At 44.0% G+C, this 21,295-nt stretch overlaps 1 protein-coding gene across 1 annotated transcript in view; it reads left to right on the top strand.

Annotated features, from left to right (window-relative positions):
• The window catches only part of DNAH8 (dynein axonemal heavy chain 8), a 585,957-nt gene that overhangs the window by 437,285 nt on the left and 127,377 nt on the right, over nt 1-21,295 (top strand). The window contains exons 59-61 of the mRNA XM_034764627.1: nt 7,728-7,891; nt 16,345-16,537; nt 19,872-19,994. Of these exons, the coding sequence (XP_034620518.1) occupies nt 7,728-7,891; nt 16,345-16,537; nt 19,872-19,994 (480 nt within the window). The remainder of the gene's footprint in view (nt 1-7,727; nt 7,892-16,344; nt 16,538-19,871; nt 19,995-21,295) is intronic.

Here is a 21,295-nt window from a genome sequence, read left to right as displayed (position 1 = left end):
TGTTTCTCTATGTAGTCTATAGCTACTGTTCTAACCACTAGACTACACTCCTTTCTGACAGCCAAGAACAGAACTCAGGTTGTTCTTCGAGTGATTGTCCATATATATTCCACTTCTGATGCATGTGCTCCATGTGTGCAAGATCAGATCCTTTTGGCCAGAAATGCTTGGGGCCATGCTTGCACCCTGAGTATAACCCCCCCTACCCCCATTACTCTGTGCCAAACCATTACTCTATTTCTTCTTGCGGCCCATAGCTGTGAGATAGAACCCTTAGCAATGTCTGTTTCTCTTGCAGACTGCGTAACCCAAAATAGTTTGGTAATACAGTAATAGTTCTGTAAATTAGGTCTTAATATAGTTGGAGTAGTGTTAGTTAGTTAGTGTAAATAGTGTAGGTATGCACATTGGGTTTAACAAAAGAAAAAAAACTATATGTTTCTTCATAGTTTTAGGGAAATTTTTCCTGGTACTGGGAGTTAGCCCTTGTGACTCAACCAAGGCCTCCTGGGTTCAAGAATCGCTTGTCTTGTGAGGCATTCATGCCACTAAATAACTGTCACTCAAGATGCCTTTTTTTGCTCTGGGGAAGGACATACATTGCTCTATCTGCTGTTCTTTCTCAAAAAGAATGCAGAAAACAAGAAAGGCACACCTTAGGCTTTTTCTTTTGGACTTTTTCTTTTAGGCCTATCTCAGAGAAAATAACTCCCTGGGCCTGAACAGCCTTTGTCTAGGAGTGCTCCTGTTAGCTCTGACTCAAGCCCTAGTTCCCAGGCCTTTTCTTCTAAGAAAACCTTGGCTTCAGAGTCTAGCAAGACTGCCAATTCCTCCTTGGCAAAGTCTTCTGATGGTGGTAGGAAGGAGCACTGTTCCTCTATGGAACATAAATACAGGTTGCCTTTTCTGGGCCTTAGTGGAGAAAAAATAGCTTACTTCACCTCACTCTCTCTAAGGGTAGTTCATGGCCTGGAATGTGTCCCGCTGATACCCTGATGAAGACTGATAGCTGACTGACAGTACTATTTCAGGAGAAGTTCCAGGCTGTGCCTGGTACCAATTCTGTGGTGCTGATGTCGATTCACTCTGTATTGATGACCTTTTCACCCATGACACTGGTGCTGATGATCTCTTTTCCACTCCTCTCGATTCTGACCTTCTCGGCACTGAAGTCATTTGTGGTACCAACTGACCTAACAGAACCAACTATATTGTCCTCTGTAGTAAAGGTTCCTCCTATGGTACCAGCCACTGCCATGGTACCCAGCACTTCTTCACCACTGACAAGATCACTCTGTAGTCCTCCTCCATCCCTGGAGGAGGAATATTCCTTTTCTTCATCAATCTCTGAACACAGCAGGGAGGTGTCCCCTGTCCACTGACCAAGTTCTCACTCATATTACCACTGTTGGTCTGTGAGGGAGTCTAGGGCTTGTTATTTTATGCACAGACTTAGGCCTGGTCTACACTACGAGTTTAGGTCGAATTTAGCAGCGTTAAATCGAATTAAGCCTGGACACGTCCACACGGCGAAGCCCTTTTTTTCGACTTAAAGGGCCCTTTAAACCGGTTTCTTTACTCCACCTCCGACAAGAGGATTAGCGCTGAAATTGGCCTTTGTGGGTCGGATTTGGGGTAGTGTGGATGGAATTTGACGTTATTGGCCTCCGGGAGCTATCCCACAGTGCTTCATTGTGACTGCTCTGGACAGCACTCTCAACTCAGATGCACTGACCAGGTAGACAGGAAAAGCCCTGTGAACTTTTGAATTTCTTTTCCTGTTTGCCCAGCGTGGAGAGCACAGGTGACCACGCAGAGCTCATCAGCACAGGTAACCATGATGGAGTCCCAGGATCGCAAAAAAGCTCCAGCATGGACCGAACAGGAGGTACGGGATCTGCTCGCCATATGGGGAGATGAATCAGTGCTAGCTGAACTCCGTAGCAGTAAATGAAATGGCAAAATATTAGAAAAAGTCTCAAAGGCCATGAAGGACAGAGGCCATAACAGGGACACACAGCAGTGCCGCATGAAAATTAAGGAACTAAGGCAAGCCTACCACAAAGCCAGAGAGGCAAACAGAAGGTCCGGGGCAGAGCCACAAACATGCTGCTTCTATGCGGAGCTGCATGCCAGGTTAGGGGATGCAACCACCACTACCCCAACCATGCTCTGACTCCATCAATGGAGAATCACACAACAGGGTAGCAGGTTCAGGGTACAAGGAAGATGATGATGAAGACAATGAAAATAGCTCACAGCAAGGAAGCGGAGAAACCGGTTTCCCCAACAGCCAGGATATGTTTATCACCCTGGACCTGGAACCAGTAACCCCCGAACTCACCAAGGCATGCTCCCAGACCCTGAGGGCACACAAGGGACCTCTGGTGAGTGTACCTTTGTAAATATTACACATGGTTTAAAAGCAAGCGTGTTTAATGATTAATGATTAATTTGCCCTGGCAATCGTGGCCAGTACAGCTACTGGAAAAGTCTGTTAACGTGTATGGGGATGGAGCGGAAATCCTCCAGGGACATCTCCAGAAAGCTCTCCTTCATGTACTCCCAAAGCCTTTGCAAAAGGTTTCTGGGGAGGGCTGCCTTATCCCGTCCACCATGGTAGGACACTTTACCACGCCAGGCCAGTAGAACGTAGTCTGGAATCATTGCATAACAAAGCATGGCAGCGTATCGTCCCTGTGTTTGCTGGCATGCAGATAACATCCATTCCTTATCTCTCTTTGTTATCCTCAGGAGAGTGATATCATTCACGGTCACCTGGTTGAAATGGGGTGATTTTATTAAGGGGACACAGAGGTGCAGGACATTCTGCTTGGCTGAACAGAAATGTTCCCTGCTGTTAGTCACGCGGTGAGGGGGAGGGGTGAAGTGATCATCCCAGAGAATTGGGTGTGTGGGGGGGTAGTTGGGTTTGTGCTGCATGTTAACCCAGAAACCGCAGCCCCTCCTTTTACATTGCAAACCCATTTTAAATGGTCAACCCAACGGGTGCTTGGTTTGGGAAATGAGGGCACTGCTGTTTGAAACCATTCCCACATGTTATGAAGGTTAAAAAAGCCAAAAGACTGTGGCTTACCATGGCTGCCTGCAAGCCGAAATCTGTTGCCTGGCACTGCGTGAATGATCTCTCACACCAAACTGGCAGGCCCTCAATATAATAGGAAAAATGCGACCTTGTAACGAAAGCACATGTGCTATGTAATGTGAACAGCAAAATTTAACACGAAAGAGTGTACCCATTGTTCTCTAAAATGTGTCTTTTTTAACCACCTCTCCCTTCTCCTCCACCAGCCACTAATGTTTCTCCTTCGCAGAGGCCAGTGAAAATTAGAACGGCGGACTCGGGATGATATGTTCTCAGAGCTCCAGATGTCCTCCCATGCTGACAGACCACAGCAGAATGCGTGGAGGCAGTCAATGTCACAGTGCAAAAAAGCACAGTATGAACAAGAGGAGAGATGGCGGGCTGAATTGCGGGCTGAAGAGAGCAAGTAGCGGGCTGAAGAGGATAGGTGGCATCAGCTTGCTGACATAAGGCAAGAGTCGATGCTCCGGCTGCTGGAGCATCAAACTGATATGCTCCAGCGTATGGTTGAGCTGCAGGAAAGGAAGCAGGAGCAGAGACCGCCGCTACAGCCCCTGTGTAATCAACAGCCCTCCTCCCCAAGTTCCATAGCCTCCTCACCCAAACACCTAAGAACACGGTGGGGGGGCCTCCGGCCACCCAGCCACTTCAGCCCAGATGATTGCCCAAGCATCAGAAGGCTGGCCTTCAATAAGTGTTAAAGTTTTAACGTTTTAAACTGCAGTGTGTCCTTTTCCTTCCCTCCTCCCCCACCCCTCCTGGGCTACCTTGGGAATTATTCCCCTAGTTGTGTGATGAATTAATAAATGCATGAATGTGAAGTAACAATGACTTTATTGCCTCTGCAAGCGATGCTCGAAGGGAGGAGGGGAGGATGGTTAGTTTACAGGGAAGTAGAGTGAATCGGGGGTGGGTGGGGGGGAGGATTCATCAAGGAGAAACAAACAGAAGTTTAGCACCGTAGCCTGGCCAGTCACAAAACTGGTTTTCAAAGCTTCTCTGATACGCACCGCGCCCTGCTGTACTCTTCTATCTGCCCTGGTGTCTGGCTGTGTGTAATCAGCAGCCAGGCGATTTGCCTCAACCTCCCACCCCGCCATAAATGTCTCCCCCTTATTCTCACAGATATTGTGGAGCGCACAGCAAGCAGCAATAACAATTGGAATATTGGCTTCGCTGAGGTCTATCCGAGTCAGTAAACTGCGCCAGTGTGCTTTTAAACGTCCAAATGCACATTCTACCACCATTCGGCACTTGCTCAGCCTATAGTTGAACAGGTCCTGACTACTGTCCAGGCTGCCTGTGTACGGCTTCATGAGCCATGGCATTAAGGGGTAGGCTGGGTCCCCAAGGATAACGATAGGCATTTCAACATCCCCAACGGTTATTTTCTGGTCCAGGAAGAAAGTCCCTTCCTCCAGCTTTTGAAACAGACCAGAGTTCCTGAAGATGCGAGCATCATGTACCTTTCCCGGCCATCCCATGTTGATGTTAGTGAAACGTCCCTTGTGATCCACCAGGGCTTGCAGTAGCATTGAAAAGTACCCCTTGCGGTTTATGTACTCGGTGGCTTGGTGCTCCGGTGACAAGATAGGAATATGGGTTCCGTCTATCACCCCACCACAGTTTGGGAATCCCATTGCAGCAAAGCCATCCACTATGACCTGCACGTTTCCCAGAGTCACTACCCTTGATAGCAGCAGGTCTTTGATTGCGTTGGCTACTTGGATCACAGCAGCCCCCACAGTAGATTTGCCCACTCCAAATTGATTCCCGACTGACCGGTAGCTGTCTGGTGTTGCAAGCTTCCACAGGGCTATCACCACTCGCTTCTCAACTGTGAGGGCTGCTCTCATCCTGGTATTCTGGCGCTTCAGGGCAGGGGAAAGCAAGCCACAAAGTTCCATGAAAGTGCCCTTACTCATGCGAAAGTTTTGCAGCCACTGGGAATCATCCCACACCTGCAACACGATGCGGTCCCACCAGTCTGTGCTTGTTTCCCAGGCCCAGAATCGGTGTTCCATGCCATGAACCTCCCCCAGTAACACCATGATTTGCACATTGCTGGGGCCTGTACTTTGTGAGAGGTCTATCTTCATGTCAATTTCCTCATCACTCTCGCCGCCGCGCTGCAATCGCTGCAATCGCCTCCTCGCCTGGTTTTGCTTTGGCATGTTCTGGCTCTGCATATACTCCAGGACAATGTGCGTGGTGTTCATAGTGCTCATAATTGCCGCAGTGATCTGAGTGGGCTCCATGATCCCAGTGCTATGGCGTCTGGGCTGAAAAAAGGCGCGAAACTATTGTCTGACGGAGGGAGGGAGGGGCGAGTGACAACATGGCTTACAGGGAATTAAAATCAACAAAGGTGGCTGTGCATCAGGGAGAAACACAAACGACTGAATGGCCACAGAATGGCCACCCCAAAGATTGAACTCAAAACCCTGGGTTTAGCAGGCCATTGATTTCACGGAGGGAGGGGGAAGCAAATGAATACAGAACAAATCTGGTCCATCTATCTTTTACATCTTAGGCTAGCAGCAGACGATGCAGCATGACTGATAGCCATCGGCATCTTCTGGGTGCTTGGCAGAAAATGCTGTATTACGACTGCTAGCCATCATCGTCAAGACGGTTCAATAGGACTGCCAGAAGGACTGAGTCTCCAGGAGACAAAACATTTCTGCCCAGGTGCCTCTGACCGAACTCACTGAGGAATACGACGACAATGGATATCAGTCGTAATACACCATCTACTGCCAAAAGGCAAGGAGCTGCTGCTGTATAGCAATGCAGCCCCATGTCTGCCAGCACCCAGATAGCCGATGACGGCTACCAGTCATACTGCACCATGTACTGCCAAAAGGCAATTAGCTGCTGCTGTGTAGCAATGCAGTACCACGTCTGCCGGCACCCAGATGACATATGGTGACGGTGAGCTGATCTGAGCTGAGCGGGCTCCATGCTTGCCATGGTATGTTGTCTGCACAGGTAACCCAGGTAAAAAGGTGCAAATCGATTGTCTGCCGTTGCTCTGATGGAGGGGGAGGGGCCTGACGACATGTACCCAGAACCCCCCACAACACTGTTTTTGCATCATCAGGCATTGGGATCTCAACCCAGAATTCCAATGAGCGGCGGAGACTGCAGGAACTGTGGGATAGCTACCCACAGTGCAACGCTCTGGAAGTCGACGCTAGCCTCGGTACTGTGGACGCGGTCCGCCGACTTAATGCACTTAGAGCATTTTATGTGGGGACACACACAATCGACTGTATAAAACCAATTTCTATAAAACCAGCTTCTATAAATTCGACCTAATTTCATAGTGTAGACATACCCTTAGGCTCACAGATCCTGAAACATCCATGGGCTAATCTCAATCATTGGGAATCTACATACCAGTGCCTAAAAGAAAGCAAGCCAGGCCTCAGAGTTATTCCACAGAGAGTCCCTCTACATATTAGTACACTCAGCAGAGAACCTCAGAGCCACCAAGGAAGAGACAAAGATTTCAAAGACAGAGACCTTCTGCCTCTATGTCTTCCGCTACAAAGCCTGCATCCACTTTGAAACAGCAATTTTGATACTGCAGTCAAGAGCCATTCTGTAGAACATCTAGAAGATCTATATTCTTTTTTGCCCCCTTTTGGAAAATGCCTTTGTTATTTTCAGGGAGTCTGGGACCTCGTCACCTCAGATGATTGGGTCGTAGAGATTTTCAGAGTGGGGTATTCTTTAACATTTCAGACTCCCTACCTTAACTCCACTTCTCTGTCCTTCTTCAGATACCTCTCTCACAAGAGACCTACTCCAAAAGGTGGACAGACTTCTACATGTCAGAGCAGTGGAATATGTTCATTTGCAGTTCAATGAGAGGGGTTTTTACTCACACTATTTTCCCAAAGTAAAAAAGGGAGATGGTGCCTGATTCTAGAATTGAGGGGGTTCAGTGCCTTCATCAGCAGCTTCAAGTTCAGGGTGGTAACCTTAGCCTCTTGGTAAAGGGAATGTCTACGTTTGGGTGGAGAGGTTACCTGGACCATCATCAAATATTAGGATCTATGGACACCTGAAAAATGCCTTTGCATAATCGTGTCAGAACTCAGAATGATTTGTTTGGTCTGCATGGCATACAAGGACTGACAGTACAAATCATGGCAGACAGTATGACAGTGATGATCCATGTGAACAGACAAGGAGAAACTCAGTTGTCCCCTCTCTGCCAGGAATCTGTTTGCCTTTGGAACTGGTGCATTTGCCATCAAGTCATCCTGAGAGCTCTGTATCTGCGAGGACTATTCACAACCAAGATATTAATCAATATATTTTAGAAGTGGGATTGAGATGTCTTTTGTAAGTTATCAGTTTTATTTAATGAAAATCAGAAAAATATATGAACTTTTGGTTATATGTTCTAAGTGTTGACATTTTACATATAGGGCTTAATCCTGCTCCCACTGAAATCAATGAGATTTTTGCTACTGATTTCACTGGGAGAAAGAGGAGGCCCAGGTTGCAATATATGAAAGCAAATATCATTATTATTTTCGGTGTGTATTACTCTTCTTTCCTTTTAGATGTCTTTGAGTTTGAACAATAACTATATTTTCGGCTTTAGGTAAAGATGCTGCCTACACCATCCAAGTTTCATTATATCTTCAATCTTCGAGACCTTTCCAGAATTTGGCAAGGAATGTTAACTATCAAAGCAGAAGAATGTAAGGATATCACTACCCTTATGGCACTTTTTAAAAATGAGTGCAATAGAGTCATTACTGACAGGTACAATAATTCTATATATTTGTATGTATTATGATATTTAGTACTTTTGGGAGATTATTAATTCTTTTCGCAGAAGCTCTCCATCTGATGTCAAGGAGAGGTCTGCACAGAGATCCATGTTAGAGTATGTCCTTTGGTGTTCATTCAATAATTCCATAATTTTATATGTTTTACAATATTTAGTAGTATTGGGAGATCATTATATTTATGGTCATATACTCTTGCTCTTTCTTCAGGGATGAAAATCAGCAGTATAGGGCCAAGTTTAAAGATGTTTTATTTTTCTGCAACCATCCTGCCTTGTGCTTTTATCCCAACAAATATCAACTTAGGTCTAAATGGGCTAGGTCAATAATTGGATGGAAAAACACCAAAGGACATATTCTAACTTGTATCTCAGTGCAGACCTCTCCTTGAAATCAAAGAGAGGGCTGGTGTGAAAAGAAGGTAGTATGATGAACTAAATTTATACCCTGGCCCACAGATCATAATTAAAAATATAATTTAGTCCACTCCACAGAATTAATTTGACTGCCCTGTAATAAACCAATGGCCCCATTTCCCCTAGGCATGTTCAAATGATTCATAAAACAGAGGTCTAGTTATTAAAGGTACCATGGCACTATTTTTAAGAATAGGTGCATTAGCTCAGTGTAGGAAAGATGCGTGGCCGCCCTTGGCGATTGACAGTGAGGGATGGCCAGATGCCCCCTTGTGGGCAGAACCAGGAAGGCCACACTCACCATACCGGAAGCAGAGGGGCAGGACAGGAACAGGAAGTATAAAAGGCGAGCCCTGTAGCTCAGCTGGGCAGCAGCTGCAAAAGGAGATGGATGCGTTCTCCCCACTGCTGACGCAGGAGTCCACAGAAGACTTCAGTTACCCTGAGGACTCAGACAAGCTACCAGAGCTGCCAGACCCGACCAACGCTGAGGAACTGGCTGGGGTCACCACTGGCAGTGTACCCTGAGGAGACACCAGGCACTCACCACACTGAAGTACCAAACCTGGGGAGAGTAGGAAGTAACCCAGGGAAACTAGACAATCGTCTGGTAAGAGTGCTAGCCAGATACAAGCTCAGCGTGTTGCAGGTGGATCCCCGCTGACCCAATCGTGGACCACTCTGCCACTGTTAGGGCCCTGGGCTGGGACATGGTGGAGTCGGGTGGGCCTGTGTCCCCCTACCCTCTGCCACCCCATAGACCAGGAGGCTATGTCGGTCTACTGACTGAGCCCTAGACTGTGTTTGGTGCTCACCCCTGCCTAAGGGCCTGGGCCCTTGAACTGTTCACTGCTCTACCCTGCCTGTGGGTTGGAGCCCTAGAGACAGCTAATTTCCCCCTTGTACAGACTGCCATTCCTGGTTTGTGACAGCAAAGAGGTGTGGCCTCTCTTGGAGATTGACAGTGAGGGATAGCCATGCACTCCTACATGCCTACACTCAGGAATCATACTAAAATTCTAGCTAGAGTATAGTGATCACCATTAAAAATCAACCTTTACCCACAATTACTACTGAGATCTCAGATAATGCAGCTGTTTCGTATTCTAATTATCTAGGGAGAGTCTTTCATATTTCAAATACCATAGGTTAGTAACTGTGAATAAATGTTAACTTTTTACAAACAGTTGTATATATATTGTTTTTCTTCATGTATATATTACAAAGTGAAAGTAGTAAAAATGCTGTGCTATAGATACAACAGGAAACAGTGTGTAATAAAGAATAAACTCTGTCTTATTTTTCTTTCTAATTAGTCCTAAACTCAGAGGTCTTGAAATGGTACATGCCCTGTATCTTCTTTTGTACTTTTGTCAGCCATATTTGAGGATAATATCTTCATAAGATGAATTTATCTATGCTAAAATGTTGGGTATATAAACATTACTATTCAGCACAATAGATTTCGCACACTGCTACTTATCTACTTCCACCCTGGCAAAGCCAAAAGTATATAAAAAATATTTCTTTCTCTCTCACACACACTTAGCCTGTGGCAGTGTAAGAGTTTCTGATGTACAAAAAACAAGATTCTTCTTCAAGTAGTGTACCTGTGGGTTCTCCATTTCAGGTGCACATGAGCCCTGAGCCTTTGATCAGAGATTTTTGGTACCAGTGCCTATTTGACCTGTGCATGCTCCCTACATAACCTTGTAGCCTGAAGCTAGGCTGTATAGGGCTGTGAGGGTGACAAACAAATTTTCTTCTGTCTGGAATGCCAAGCTCCCTGGGATTTAAAAGGTGGCTTTGCTGTCCAGAAGCTGTGATGGGCATTCCCAATGTATATGTTGTTTTGGAGACTCTCATATACTCAGCAAGTTCAAGATTTGCACTTCTTTTAAGGGGCGATCCCATAAGAACAGGGAAATAACATACAGGCTCTTAATGATGTAGCAAGCCCTAAGACCAGCTTTGGATCCAGGTGCAGAGAACCCCCCTCTACAAGGACCATCCACTTCAGTCAGTGCCCTGTTGAAGACAAGATCATGGTCACCAAGACTTTTCAAGGTAAAGAGAGCAGCAAGGTTCTGGTCTCTGATACTTTCCATGAGTCAGGCTGATAACTGCACCAGCAGTACCGAGAGCTTCCCGCTCCAAGTCTAAGGACGGGGATAAGAGGAGCAGAACAGAGAGTTCCTCCTCAAAGAAAACTCAGTCACTGGAGACCTCAGGCCTGGAGAGAGGTGCTAGTGAGACTCTATGCACTTTGGGTACTATGAAACACTTTAAGACTTCAACTAAGTCCTGTACCTCAATGGTAAAGGGCTCGGTACTGAAGACTACTGCTACCAAGAGAGCGGCTTCAATGGAATCTGCAGTCCCCTTGCTACCGACACCAATGCCCCAGACAACAACATTGGGAACATCATTGGTGCCCATACCAAGTTCAGTTGTGCTCTCAATACCACATGAGTTCCCATACCTGAACGACCTTATGGTACCTAATGAGCCTGAATATCCCCTCCCTGCAACTTCCAGACACCTCTTGATACTAAGGACTGCTTCGTCACCAATCGCTCCTGTTTTGTGAGACCTGTCTCTTTCCCAGCATCTAGTATCCAGGAAGAGGGATTGTCACCTCCTGTACAATATGTGGAGGAATAGTCCAGTTCAGACTCGAAACTTGCTGTTCAAGGCTCTCCAGTTTGCTCCAGGAGACATTATTCCCTGATGCAGATGCAAGAAAGGCAGAATATCAGATTCCTCCCTATTAACACTTAAGATGACGAACTCTGGATACCTCCCCCCATGCCTTACGGTCTCCTCATTGGCCTTACTGGAATCCATGGAGAATGTACTGCAAGTAATTTCTCTGGGCCCCAATTAACTCCTATAAGGAATAAAGAAGGCCTCATTACCTGGTATCTTCCATCCCTCCCCTGCACTGTGAGTCAGCAGAGGAGACGTTTGAGGAGCAAGAGGCAGGAGTGAATACGGAGGTTATCCCCCTTACAAATATATCCTTCTTCATTACCTGATGAGGCTGTACTGCCACCACCACCATCAATAGCTGATGACTTTTGCCAGTTCCAGTACTTGATGAAGCAAGTTGCTAACACCCTGCAAATTCCCTTCGAAGAAGTCCAAGATTCCCATCACAATCTGCCTGGCATATTGCACGCTTCTGCTTCAGCTTGGGTGGCACTGCCAGTTAATTAAGCCCTTCTTGACACAGCCAAGACCATCAGGCAAACTGCAGCAACAGTCCCCACTACATGCAAGCAAGCTGATTAAAAAAATACTACATCCTGGCCAGGCATTTTGATTTTTTGTTTTCTCACCCAGCACCAAATTCTCTGGTCATGTGAATTAGGCAGGCAACATACCCCAAAAGTCACCCCATAAGAGCTACTCTTCAGTGCCATTACAGTTCAGGATAGCTAATCATCAGGCACTGATGTCAAAATATGACTACCTGAACTATGAGTTTAATGATTTTATTGACCATTTGCCACAGAAATACCAAGAACAGTTTAGTGCCATAATAAAGAAAGGTCGGCAAAAATATCTTTGCAGGCTTCACTTGATGTGGCAGACACTGCAGCCAGGTATATTTTCACCACCAGAGTAATGAAAGAAGTTTCCTGGCTTCAGTTGTCTGGTTTTCCTTTGGAAGTGCAATCCACGGTGGAAGATTTACCTGCTGAGGGTCACAAGCTTTTCACAGATTTCCTGGACGACTTGCTTCATACCCTAAAGGACTCTAGGGCAACACCTGCAAATAAGAACTCAATCCCCATTTTCTAGCAGATGCTTTCCTCATTACATGGACAAAAAGTCTTTTTTATGCATACCCTTAAAGATCTTCATCAAGATCATACTGGACCAAGCCAAGGTAATTTTGATTTCACCAACTTGACCAAGACAAGTTTGGTTTCCTTACCTCATCATACTCACCCCTCACCCTCTCACCCTGTGGCAGCTCCCCTACCAAACCTCCGCTGTTGTCTTATGATGCAGGTCAGATACTTCACCCTAATCTGAACATTCTGCAAGTACAAGCATGGTTCCTCAGTGGTTCTTAGGATTAAAGGCAGCCTGTTCATCAAGAGTACAAAATGTAGTTTTAAGTAGCAGAAAGTAATCTACAAAACACACTTACTTTCAGAAATGGAGAAGATATAATCTCTGGTGTAACCAGCTTCATCTTTCACCTGTCCAGTCATTTTTCCACTATCTTGGATTAGCTGCTGGAATTGAAAACATCAGGCCGTTCTATGAGTTCCATCAAGGTTAATTTAGGGATATTAACTATGTGCTTGCTGCTCCATCTGTCTCTGAAGATGGATTTTAGTGGCCATTAACCAAACTATTCACCTTTCAGTTTTCTTTCTTAAACTGCATTAGTCTACACAGGAATCTGCCTTTCATGCACTACATGTTAAGAAGTCATCAGCATTCAGGAAGACTCCTAGACTCTGTATTTTCTCACTGGATCTCTGGATGCGTTTATTGCCTGTTACGGTTCGGCTGAGGTTCCACCTCCTCTACAAGTGTTTGTGCCTTCTACTAGAGCATAGTCTACAGCATTTCCCTACTTAAGGACATTCAGTTGCTGAAATCTTCAGGTCTGCAACATAATCCTCAGTGCTTACATTTTCCACCCATTATGCTTTGGTTCACTCTGCAAGATCACATGCTGCAGTATGCAACACAGTTCTTTCTTTTGTGATAGCCTCTGTTCCAAAACTCTCACCTTCTTAAGGGGTTACTGCCATGGAGTCGCCTGAAGTAGAACATCCACAGGGACACTACTTGAAGAAGGAGAGATTACTCATCTTGTGCAGAAACTGGAGTTCTTCAAGATTTGTGTCACTGTGAGTGCCCAACTACCCGCTTTTCTTCCCCTCTGCTTCAGGGTTTCCTCTGTGGGACTTTGCAATAGCGAAGGAACTGAGGGCGGTTTGCCCACACATCCCTATATAGTCTCGGTACGGGACACGAGGATATGTAGGGTACAAGTGTGGGTCAAATGGGCATTGCTACCAAAAATCTCTGATCAAAGGTGCAGGGTGCATGCGTATCTGAAGTGGAGCACCCACAGGAATGCATATCTTGAAGAATGCCAGTTACTGCACAAGGTGAGTAACCTCTCCTTCACAATGCTTGCCTCTGGTAGTCAAGTGGAGGCAGGCTCTAATTTTTATATTCCAATAATCTTCTGGTATAAAGAAGGCAGTAAAGTTATAAAAGCTGGAGCTTTCCAAAATACTGACCACAGGCTTCCTATAATATGGATGAAGCAAAAACAGGCTCGATATACATCGGCATGTAGACTGCAGCAAATAATGACAGCTAAAACACACATAAAAAAAGTTAAAAGTTACACCTTGAGCCTCTCTTTCCCCCATTCCCTCAGCCTGTTCTCCTTGTGTCCCTATTCGTAGAGCCTGTCCCCTTTCTCTCCCCTGGTCCCTCTTGAGTCCACCCACCAGGCTGTACTTCTGACACCCATCCCTCCTCCCATCCCATTTTCTGAACCTGTTCTCACTTGAACTGATCCCTCTAATCCAGGCCTGCACAACATGCGGCCCGGGGGCCACATGCGGCCTGCGTAGGCTCATTGTGCGGCCCGCGGGGGTTGAGTAGATGGGCTCACTGTGCGGCCCGCGGGCGGAGGGGGCGGTGAGTAGACAAGCGGCGGGTGAGGGAGGGGGACTGAGTAGGTGAGCGAGCGGGCAGTGGCAGGGAATGAGTAGGCGAGCCGGGAGGGTGGAGGGCTGAGGAGGCGAGTGGGTGGGCAGTGGCGGGGGGTGAGTAGGCGAGCCGGGGCAAGCGGGCTGAGGAGGCGAGTGGTGAGTCTGTTCTACTGATCTGGTCTTGCTCCCATCCCCTCTCCCAGGGCCGGCTCCAGGCACCAGCAAAACAAGCAGGTGCTTGGGGCGGCACAATTCTAGGGGCGGCATTCTGGCGCCGGCCATCAAAGGTGCGGACTCCTGGGCATGGGAAAAAAGTGCCCCCGCCACCCCAGCTCGCCTCTGCCTGCTCCCCTGGGGGGTTTCGGCCCTCAGTTGTTTTCTTTGGAGTAATATGGCCCTCGCCGCTTTACGAGTTGTGCAGGCCTGCTCTAATCGTTTCTATCTAAAGCCCCTTATTTACCAAGCATGCTTCACCATCAGTCTCTGTCTCTGCCAGAAATGCCCTAAATCCATTGGCTGCAGCCTCTCCCTTCTCCCTAGGGAGCTCCACACTGGCTGAATGTCAGCAAGGGAGAACTATGAGTGGAGGAAGGCAGACAGTTTCCTTGAGCTCAGTGCTGGTGCCACAGCAGCTGTTAGGGGGTGGGAAGAATCACTTAGTGGAAAACCCTGCTTAGTTCCTACAGCTCCTCTGGATGCATGAAATTCCAGCAGAGTGAAGGGAGTTTATAGAGGAAATTTAAAAATTTAAAATTCTATGCAGCAATTTGCATTTTCTTATTCTCAAGATTATAAATGAAAGTAAGACAAGAGTTTCCTGCTCCAGCCAGACAGTCTCATTGCCCCATAGTATGAGAAAGACTACTCAACATAAATCAATTGTAGAGTACATTATCTGTGCATAAATTTTTTGTGCCTTAAATTATGCTTACTGCTGCACATTATGAGAAACAAAAGTATACATAAACAAAAGTATATATTTGTACAGACATTAGTGCCCTGTTTAATGGAAGAAGAAGGATGACTCTCAGTTTGAATTTGAAGTCAGGACAATATCCACTCATAAAATATTATGCCATGAAGGTTCAAAATAAAACCCTTTTAGGGAGAGCCAGCTATAAAGCGAAAGATATTATTTTTAGCATGCAATTTATGTGATATCAATTTCCTGAATATGTTCACATTCTGCATTGATTGGATAATACCAAAGTACATAAAGGGACATGAAAGATGACTGTATTTATATAATGTTCATGCATTGTCTTCTCCTGCCCTGCTTTGGGTTCAGCACAGCTAGTGTTATGGTACCATCTATCAGAATGCTAGTAGACTAATAATGAGATTTAGGGGTTATATACAGGCTAACTCCACCCCTCAATTCTTCAATATTTTTGCCTCCTCATCCACAAGCACAGAGCTTTGCTCACAGCTGTCTGATTTGGGGTTGTCCCATTCTTTCCACCCCCCAATATTTCATCACTGAGAAGGAGGAGAAAAGAAGGATGAATATCCGCACATTTAAATATCTGTGATTCAGAGTTCTTCTTAGCTACCCACTTTTCCCTTTTCAAGAACCTGAGGTAGTCCCCATCGCACACTCGTACCTACTACTAATGAACAGAGTGTTCCTAGCTGTTTCTTAAGAAATCATACTCCCACTACTAAAGGAACTGCTTCATAATTCTGATAGCTTGTTTGAATCCATAAGCAGGATAGAAGCAAAAGAGGAGGCTTAATTAGAGACAATTCCTCACCAGTAATTGTATCAGTGTTCTCAGTTTTCTCCCATCCTGCATTCTTCCCTTCCTCTCCTCTGTATTCTTTCTTCTCTGTTTGTCTTTCCTTTGCTATTTTGGTGGATTTTGGTATAAGAGCAGTCTGAAGGATCAAGGTGTGAAATCAGCCTATACAGGTATATCCCTTCTTCTTTTCACTATTTTTTGTTTCCTTGCTGTCTGAGAGATGGAATCATGACTTTAGATGTACTCAATCCCATAGTAAAATGGGAGAAAAGATAGGGCTCTGATTAATCACAGCTATCAGTGAATCATTTCCCCTTATTTAACTAATAAATACAATTTTCTGTCTTAACTGGGTGAAAGTCAGAAAGTTAAATTATTCTGTATTATAGAGATATGAATATTGTATTTGTAAAACATAGTGGCACTTAAATTTCAGTGGCTATCATTATCTAATTTGTGTTTTGCTAAAGTTTTACTTGAGTCATTTCAGTGTTTAATTAACTATTTTCATTCCTTTTTAGCTAAAAAGTGTTTCCATTCTTTTAAATTGTATTAATCTATGTCTTGTAGATTTGTTAATGATGAAGATGTAGCTTGGTTTGGTAAAGCCACTTCTAGAGCAATTGAGGAACATGTGGATCCGGAATTAGCATCAATTCTCCAGGCTGAACCATATTTTGTAGATTTTTTACAGGATATGCCTGAACCGACTGGTGATGAACCTGAAGATTTTGTATTTGAAGCACCAAAAATTTATGAAATGGTATTTTATTTTCCACCTCAAAAATTAGGCATTCAAGGGTTTTTTAAATTATTAAATGTGCTATATTGTTGGGATCATATTGAAAGTTTTATCAAATAAATGCACAAGTTTTGGTTTAGGGAATACATTTTTAGATTGGTCACAAATTAGTTTACAGTTACATGTAAATCTGCATCTTTCAAAAGCGATTTAAAATGTGGTAAACAATCCACCTGATATAAATATAGGCTGTTCATTCTCTTCCACTTCACTCCACTATTCTCCAGTCTTAAAGACATATTTCTGGCTACACAGAACCAGTGAAACAGTTTTAAGAACTAACAGGATTGTGTGCTCCTGTGCGGCCCGCAGCATGCTCTTTAAGACAGCACTGAAGAATATCAGTGAAATTTTAAATCCTGAAGGATAAATAGAGGATCTAAAATCATTATTTGTTGTGGGGGTTGGTACAGACAATTCGAGATTCTTTCTTCATGATACACAAGAGAATGCTAATTCAGGAAGAGCAGCAGTGGCCACATGTTTTACTTCATTTGTAAAGAAAGTCATTGTCAAGACCAAACAGGCAGTTGGTGTTGAAGCAGGAGGAGATAGGTACCTTCTCAAGCCTTGAAGCAGTCACTGCAAGACCTTCTAAATAAAAGGATGCTCAGTCTCCTTTCTACCTCAGTTTTAATTTTTTTTCCCATCTGCCCATGATTTGGAGCGACTTGTGTCTGATGCTTTTTTAATGTGTTATAGTTCAAATGTAACTTTTCTTTGTTGATTTTAAGTACATTTTAATTGTTAATATAGTATGTGTGTGTTTGGCAGCAAATTTTCTAGCTGACATTCTCCCCCCGCTAGAAAAAATTGACTTAGAACTTTTTGTGGTAGCTTCCATTAGGAAATCTAAGTCAGTTTGAACCTCAATGGGAAATATTTTCACACAAGGCTATGTTTTCAAAATAGTGTGCCTGAATGTACATGTAAAATAGGCAATTGTATACCAATTGGATCCTAAAACTTTTTGATTAAGTAGCATTTAAGAGTGATTTAAAACCAATCATACACCTAAATGAAAGAAAAATTACAGGCAGGCCTGGAGATTGACCATGTATTATATGCACAAATACATTTTCAACATAGTTATGGGCTGAAACTGTGATCTTACACTTAGGTGATGGTTTTGCACATTTAAAGAAATAATAAAATAAGATCTATTCTGGAAAAATGCAGACTTACTACATCTGGGGAAAATAATCCAATACACAGATCCATGGAGGGAGATCCTTGAAAAACAGTAATGATGAAAGAGATCTGGGTTGACAGTAGACTGCAAATTTACATGTGAGATGCCAAAGTAATTTTGTGCAGTGTATAAAGAAACACCACATCTCAAAGCAGAGGAGGCATTTGTACCTTTCCATGAAAGGCTATTGCAACTGCACCTAAAATATTGTGTTCTATTTTGGCAAACTAATTATCATAAAGTTGAAAAATTTGAATCAATTCAGAAAAGAGCAGTATAAATGTGGGGATTGATTTATGAGGAAAGATTTTTTAAAAATAACATTAGTATACTGTTACTTTAGCCAACAGACAGGGACAGTATAGTTGTGCATAAGTATTTGAAGGTTGTAAACCCCAAGGAAGGAGATTGATTCTTTTGAATCATACAAGGAGATATAATTAGGAATTATAGGTGAAATTAGCAAAGAAAATTTTAGACTGAATTTCTAGCAAATGTCTGATTCCTAACCCTTCTGTAGTGTGAAACATTTGGGTTGTACCTATCTTCCTGAAATTAGTGGACCACTTCTGTGCCAGTGATCTTTCAGCATTCTCCTTATCCTTTGCAATCCTAGCTTTTAATGCTAATGTTGGGACAGCAACAAGAAAATTATTTCCCCTACTCTCTATTCTTCTTTAGGGGCCAACATTTTTGGGCTTTGTTCTTCAAACAAGCAACAGAGGGTCCTGTGGCATCTGAAGAAGTGAGGTTCTTACCCACGAAAGCTTATGCTCCCAATACTTCTGTTAGTCTTAAAGGTGCCACAGGACCCTCTGTTGCTTTTTACAGATTCAGACTAACACGGCTACCCCTCCGTTCTTCAAACAAGATCCCCCAATGAGTTATATTTCTCCATGTGTTCTCCCTCCCCCATCATGGTGGAGCAGGTCAAATGGATCAAGCCAAAGGTTCAGAGTTATTCCATCTATAATGAGACCCTCTCAGAAGCGACAAAAGGGGAATACTGCCATGATTGTTCCAAGCTCATGCTTGCCATTATTTCCAGCTATCAGTCTGCCAGAACAGGGGGTTGAGAGTTTAGATGAGTTGTTGGTCTCTGCATTCCTCCACACCAGCTGAGACCACTCTGGAGACTCCTCCACAACAATGGGTTAGTCTTCTTCAACTCTGTGACTCAGCAAATTGAGCCCCTAAGATGTTTTAAATTACTTGCAGAACTGTTTCAATCCATAACTGTCTGAGATTCAAGGGAGCTGAAAAAGTGGCTTTGAGACACCTTTTCATCTTACTTTCCTCAGTAGTGCAAAGTGTAAATTCAGCACAACTGAGAATCTGTCCCAATATAAATAAGCCACAAGCAAATTAATTCTGAGGGAACTAATAAGAACACCAGTGTCCTAGATATAAAAACAAGTGAAAAAAGCAGGAGCTGAGGGCCGGATTCCTTGTAAAGATGCAGTTTATGTGCCATGTCAGAGCATGCAAGCCCATTTTAGTTCTAAATGCTGTTAACAGTTCCTGACTATATAATGAGACACAATTCTAAAAGAGAGAGTCTATGGATGCAGCGAATTCATTGATCTCCAGTTACTGGGAAAAGAACAAGAGTACTTGTAAAAAGCAACAGAGGGTCCTGTGGCACCTTTGAGACTAACAGAAGTACTGGGAGCATAAGCTTTCGTGGGTAAGAACCTCACTTCTTCAGATGCAAGTAGATCAATGAATCTACTTTGATGAGTAGGATACATACCCTGGTACATACCCACAGGATTCAGGGATGTCCTTACTCTAAGCAAGTCTTGCATCTGAAGAAGTGAGGTTCTTACCCACGAAAGCTTATGCTCCCAGTACTTCTGTTAGTCTCAAAGGTGCCACAGGACCCTCTGTTGCTTTTTACAGATTCAGACTAACACGGCTACCCCTCTGATACAAGAGTACTTGTGGCATTACTGGGAAGTAATTCAGTGAAGGAGTTTGCCAAAAAGTTTGTCTACATAATTTTATTCAGATAAGTGTTTTTATCTTTGTAGTTATACTAATATGCTAGGACTTATCTATTAACATTGTTATTTTTCTTGCCTTTTTTTCTCTCTCTTTCAGATCCCGAGCTTTGAATTTCTGTGTGAAAAATTACAAATGTACCAGAGGCAATACAATGAAACTATTAGGGGATCATTTCTCGATTTGGTGTTTTTTAAAGATGCAATGACACATCTTGTTAAGGTTTTGTTTTTTACAGAATTTAATAATACATTTAATTTAGGTTACTAGACCTCATGAATAACATGAATAGTAGAACTAAACTGACAATTTGAATTTGGAATTGTCAGGTAGGGTATAGAGGGTAGTTGTGTGTAAAGCTAAATGTTCTTGGAAGGAAGCAGGGAGTGATGTTCAGAAGGTTTGGTAAGGGGACAGTCTTTTTCAATTTGCACGTGTTATATGGTGGATGGAGAAAGCTGCATAATCTCAAAAATTACCATGCAAAGACAATACAAAGTTAGGTGTTAATATAAAGAAAGATCTGCGGAATATACAGGAGGATTTGAACAGTATAAAGATATCAGTAAAGAATGGAATATGAAAGCCCTTTAAATGAATGTAAAACTATACATTAAGAAGACAATATATATAAAATAACTGTATTAAAGGAAGCTTTGAAGGCAGATGTATTATACAATGACAGTGAGGGATGGTTTCATTGTTTTCTAACAGCAAAAATTGCCAAGTCTTAGGGCTTGTCTATATGGGGAAGCTATTGTGAAATAAGCTAGAGTGTGAATTTAAACCACAATAGCTATTCCATACTAATGGCCCATGTGTACACTATAGTACTAAGAGTGCCACTTTGGATAAAGCTAAGCTGCAAAAAGGCACTCTTAGGCAACGTTTCCACTGGACATTACTGGCAGTGCCATGTAGGGTATGTGTAGCTATATGCTGCAATGAAAAGCAATCTGTGTCTACATTGGGTATGTAGCTTCCCATGTCAGTGAAAGACTGGCGGGGGGAGGCAGCAGGGAAAGGCTTGGCAGTGGGGCACACCAGAGTCTTTCCCCACTGCCTCCCACCTCCAAAGCCTTTCCCCATGACTGGAAAGCTACTGGCAGCTCCGCACTGCAGGAGTCTTTCCCTGTAGAAGGGAAAGGTTGATGCTGCAGGGAGCTGCCAGAACTTTTCCTGTTGCTGGAGCCTTTCACTGCTTTAGGGAAAGATTTCAGCAGCAGGGAAGCAGGAGGACACCACATTGCTAAAAGTAGCAGTGCAGATGAGGGAGGCACTGATTTGATGAGTAGGATACATACCCTGGTACATACCCACAGGATTCAAGGATGTCCTTACTCTAAGCAGTGCCTCTCCATCAACACTGTTCCCATGCTAGGGGTGTGGATAGTGTATGTACTCTACATACCACCAAAAGTGGTATTCAGTGTGGATGTACCTTTAGTGTGGAATAAGAGTGTCCACATGGGGAGCTAGTGTGGAATAGTTATTGCAAAATAATTATTCTACAATACCTATTC

This window comes from Trachemys scripta, chromosome 3 (genome assembly GCF_013100865.1).
Source record: "Trachemys scripta elegans isolate TJP31775 chromosome 3, CAS_Tse_1.0, whole genome shotgun sequence".
Classification (NCBI taxonomy): domain Eukaryota; kingdom Metazoa; phylum Chordata; order Testudines; family Emydidae; genus Trachemys; species Trachemys scripta.
Note: the sequence above shows the minus strand (reverse complement) of the source record. Positions and strands in the feature narration are given on the sequence as shown.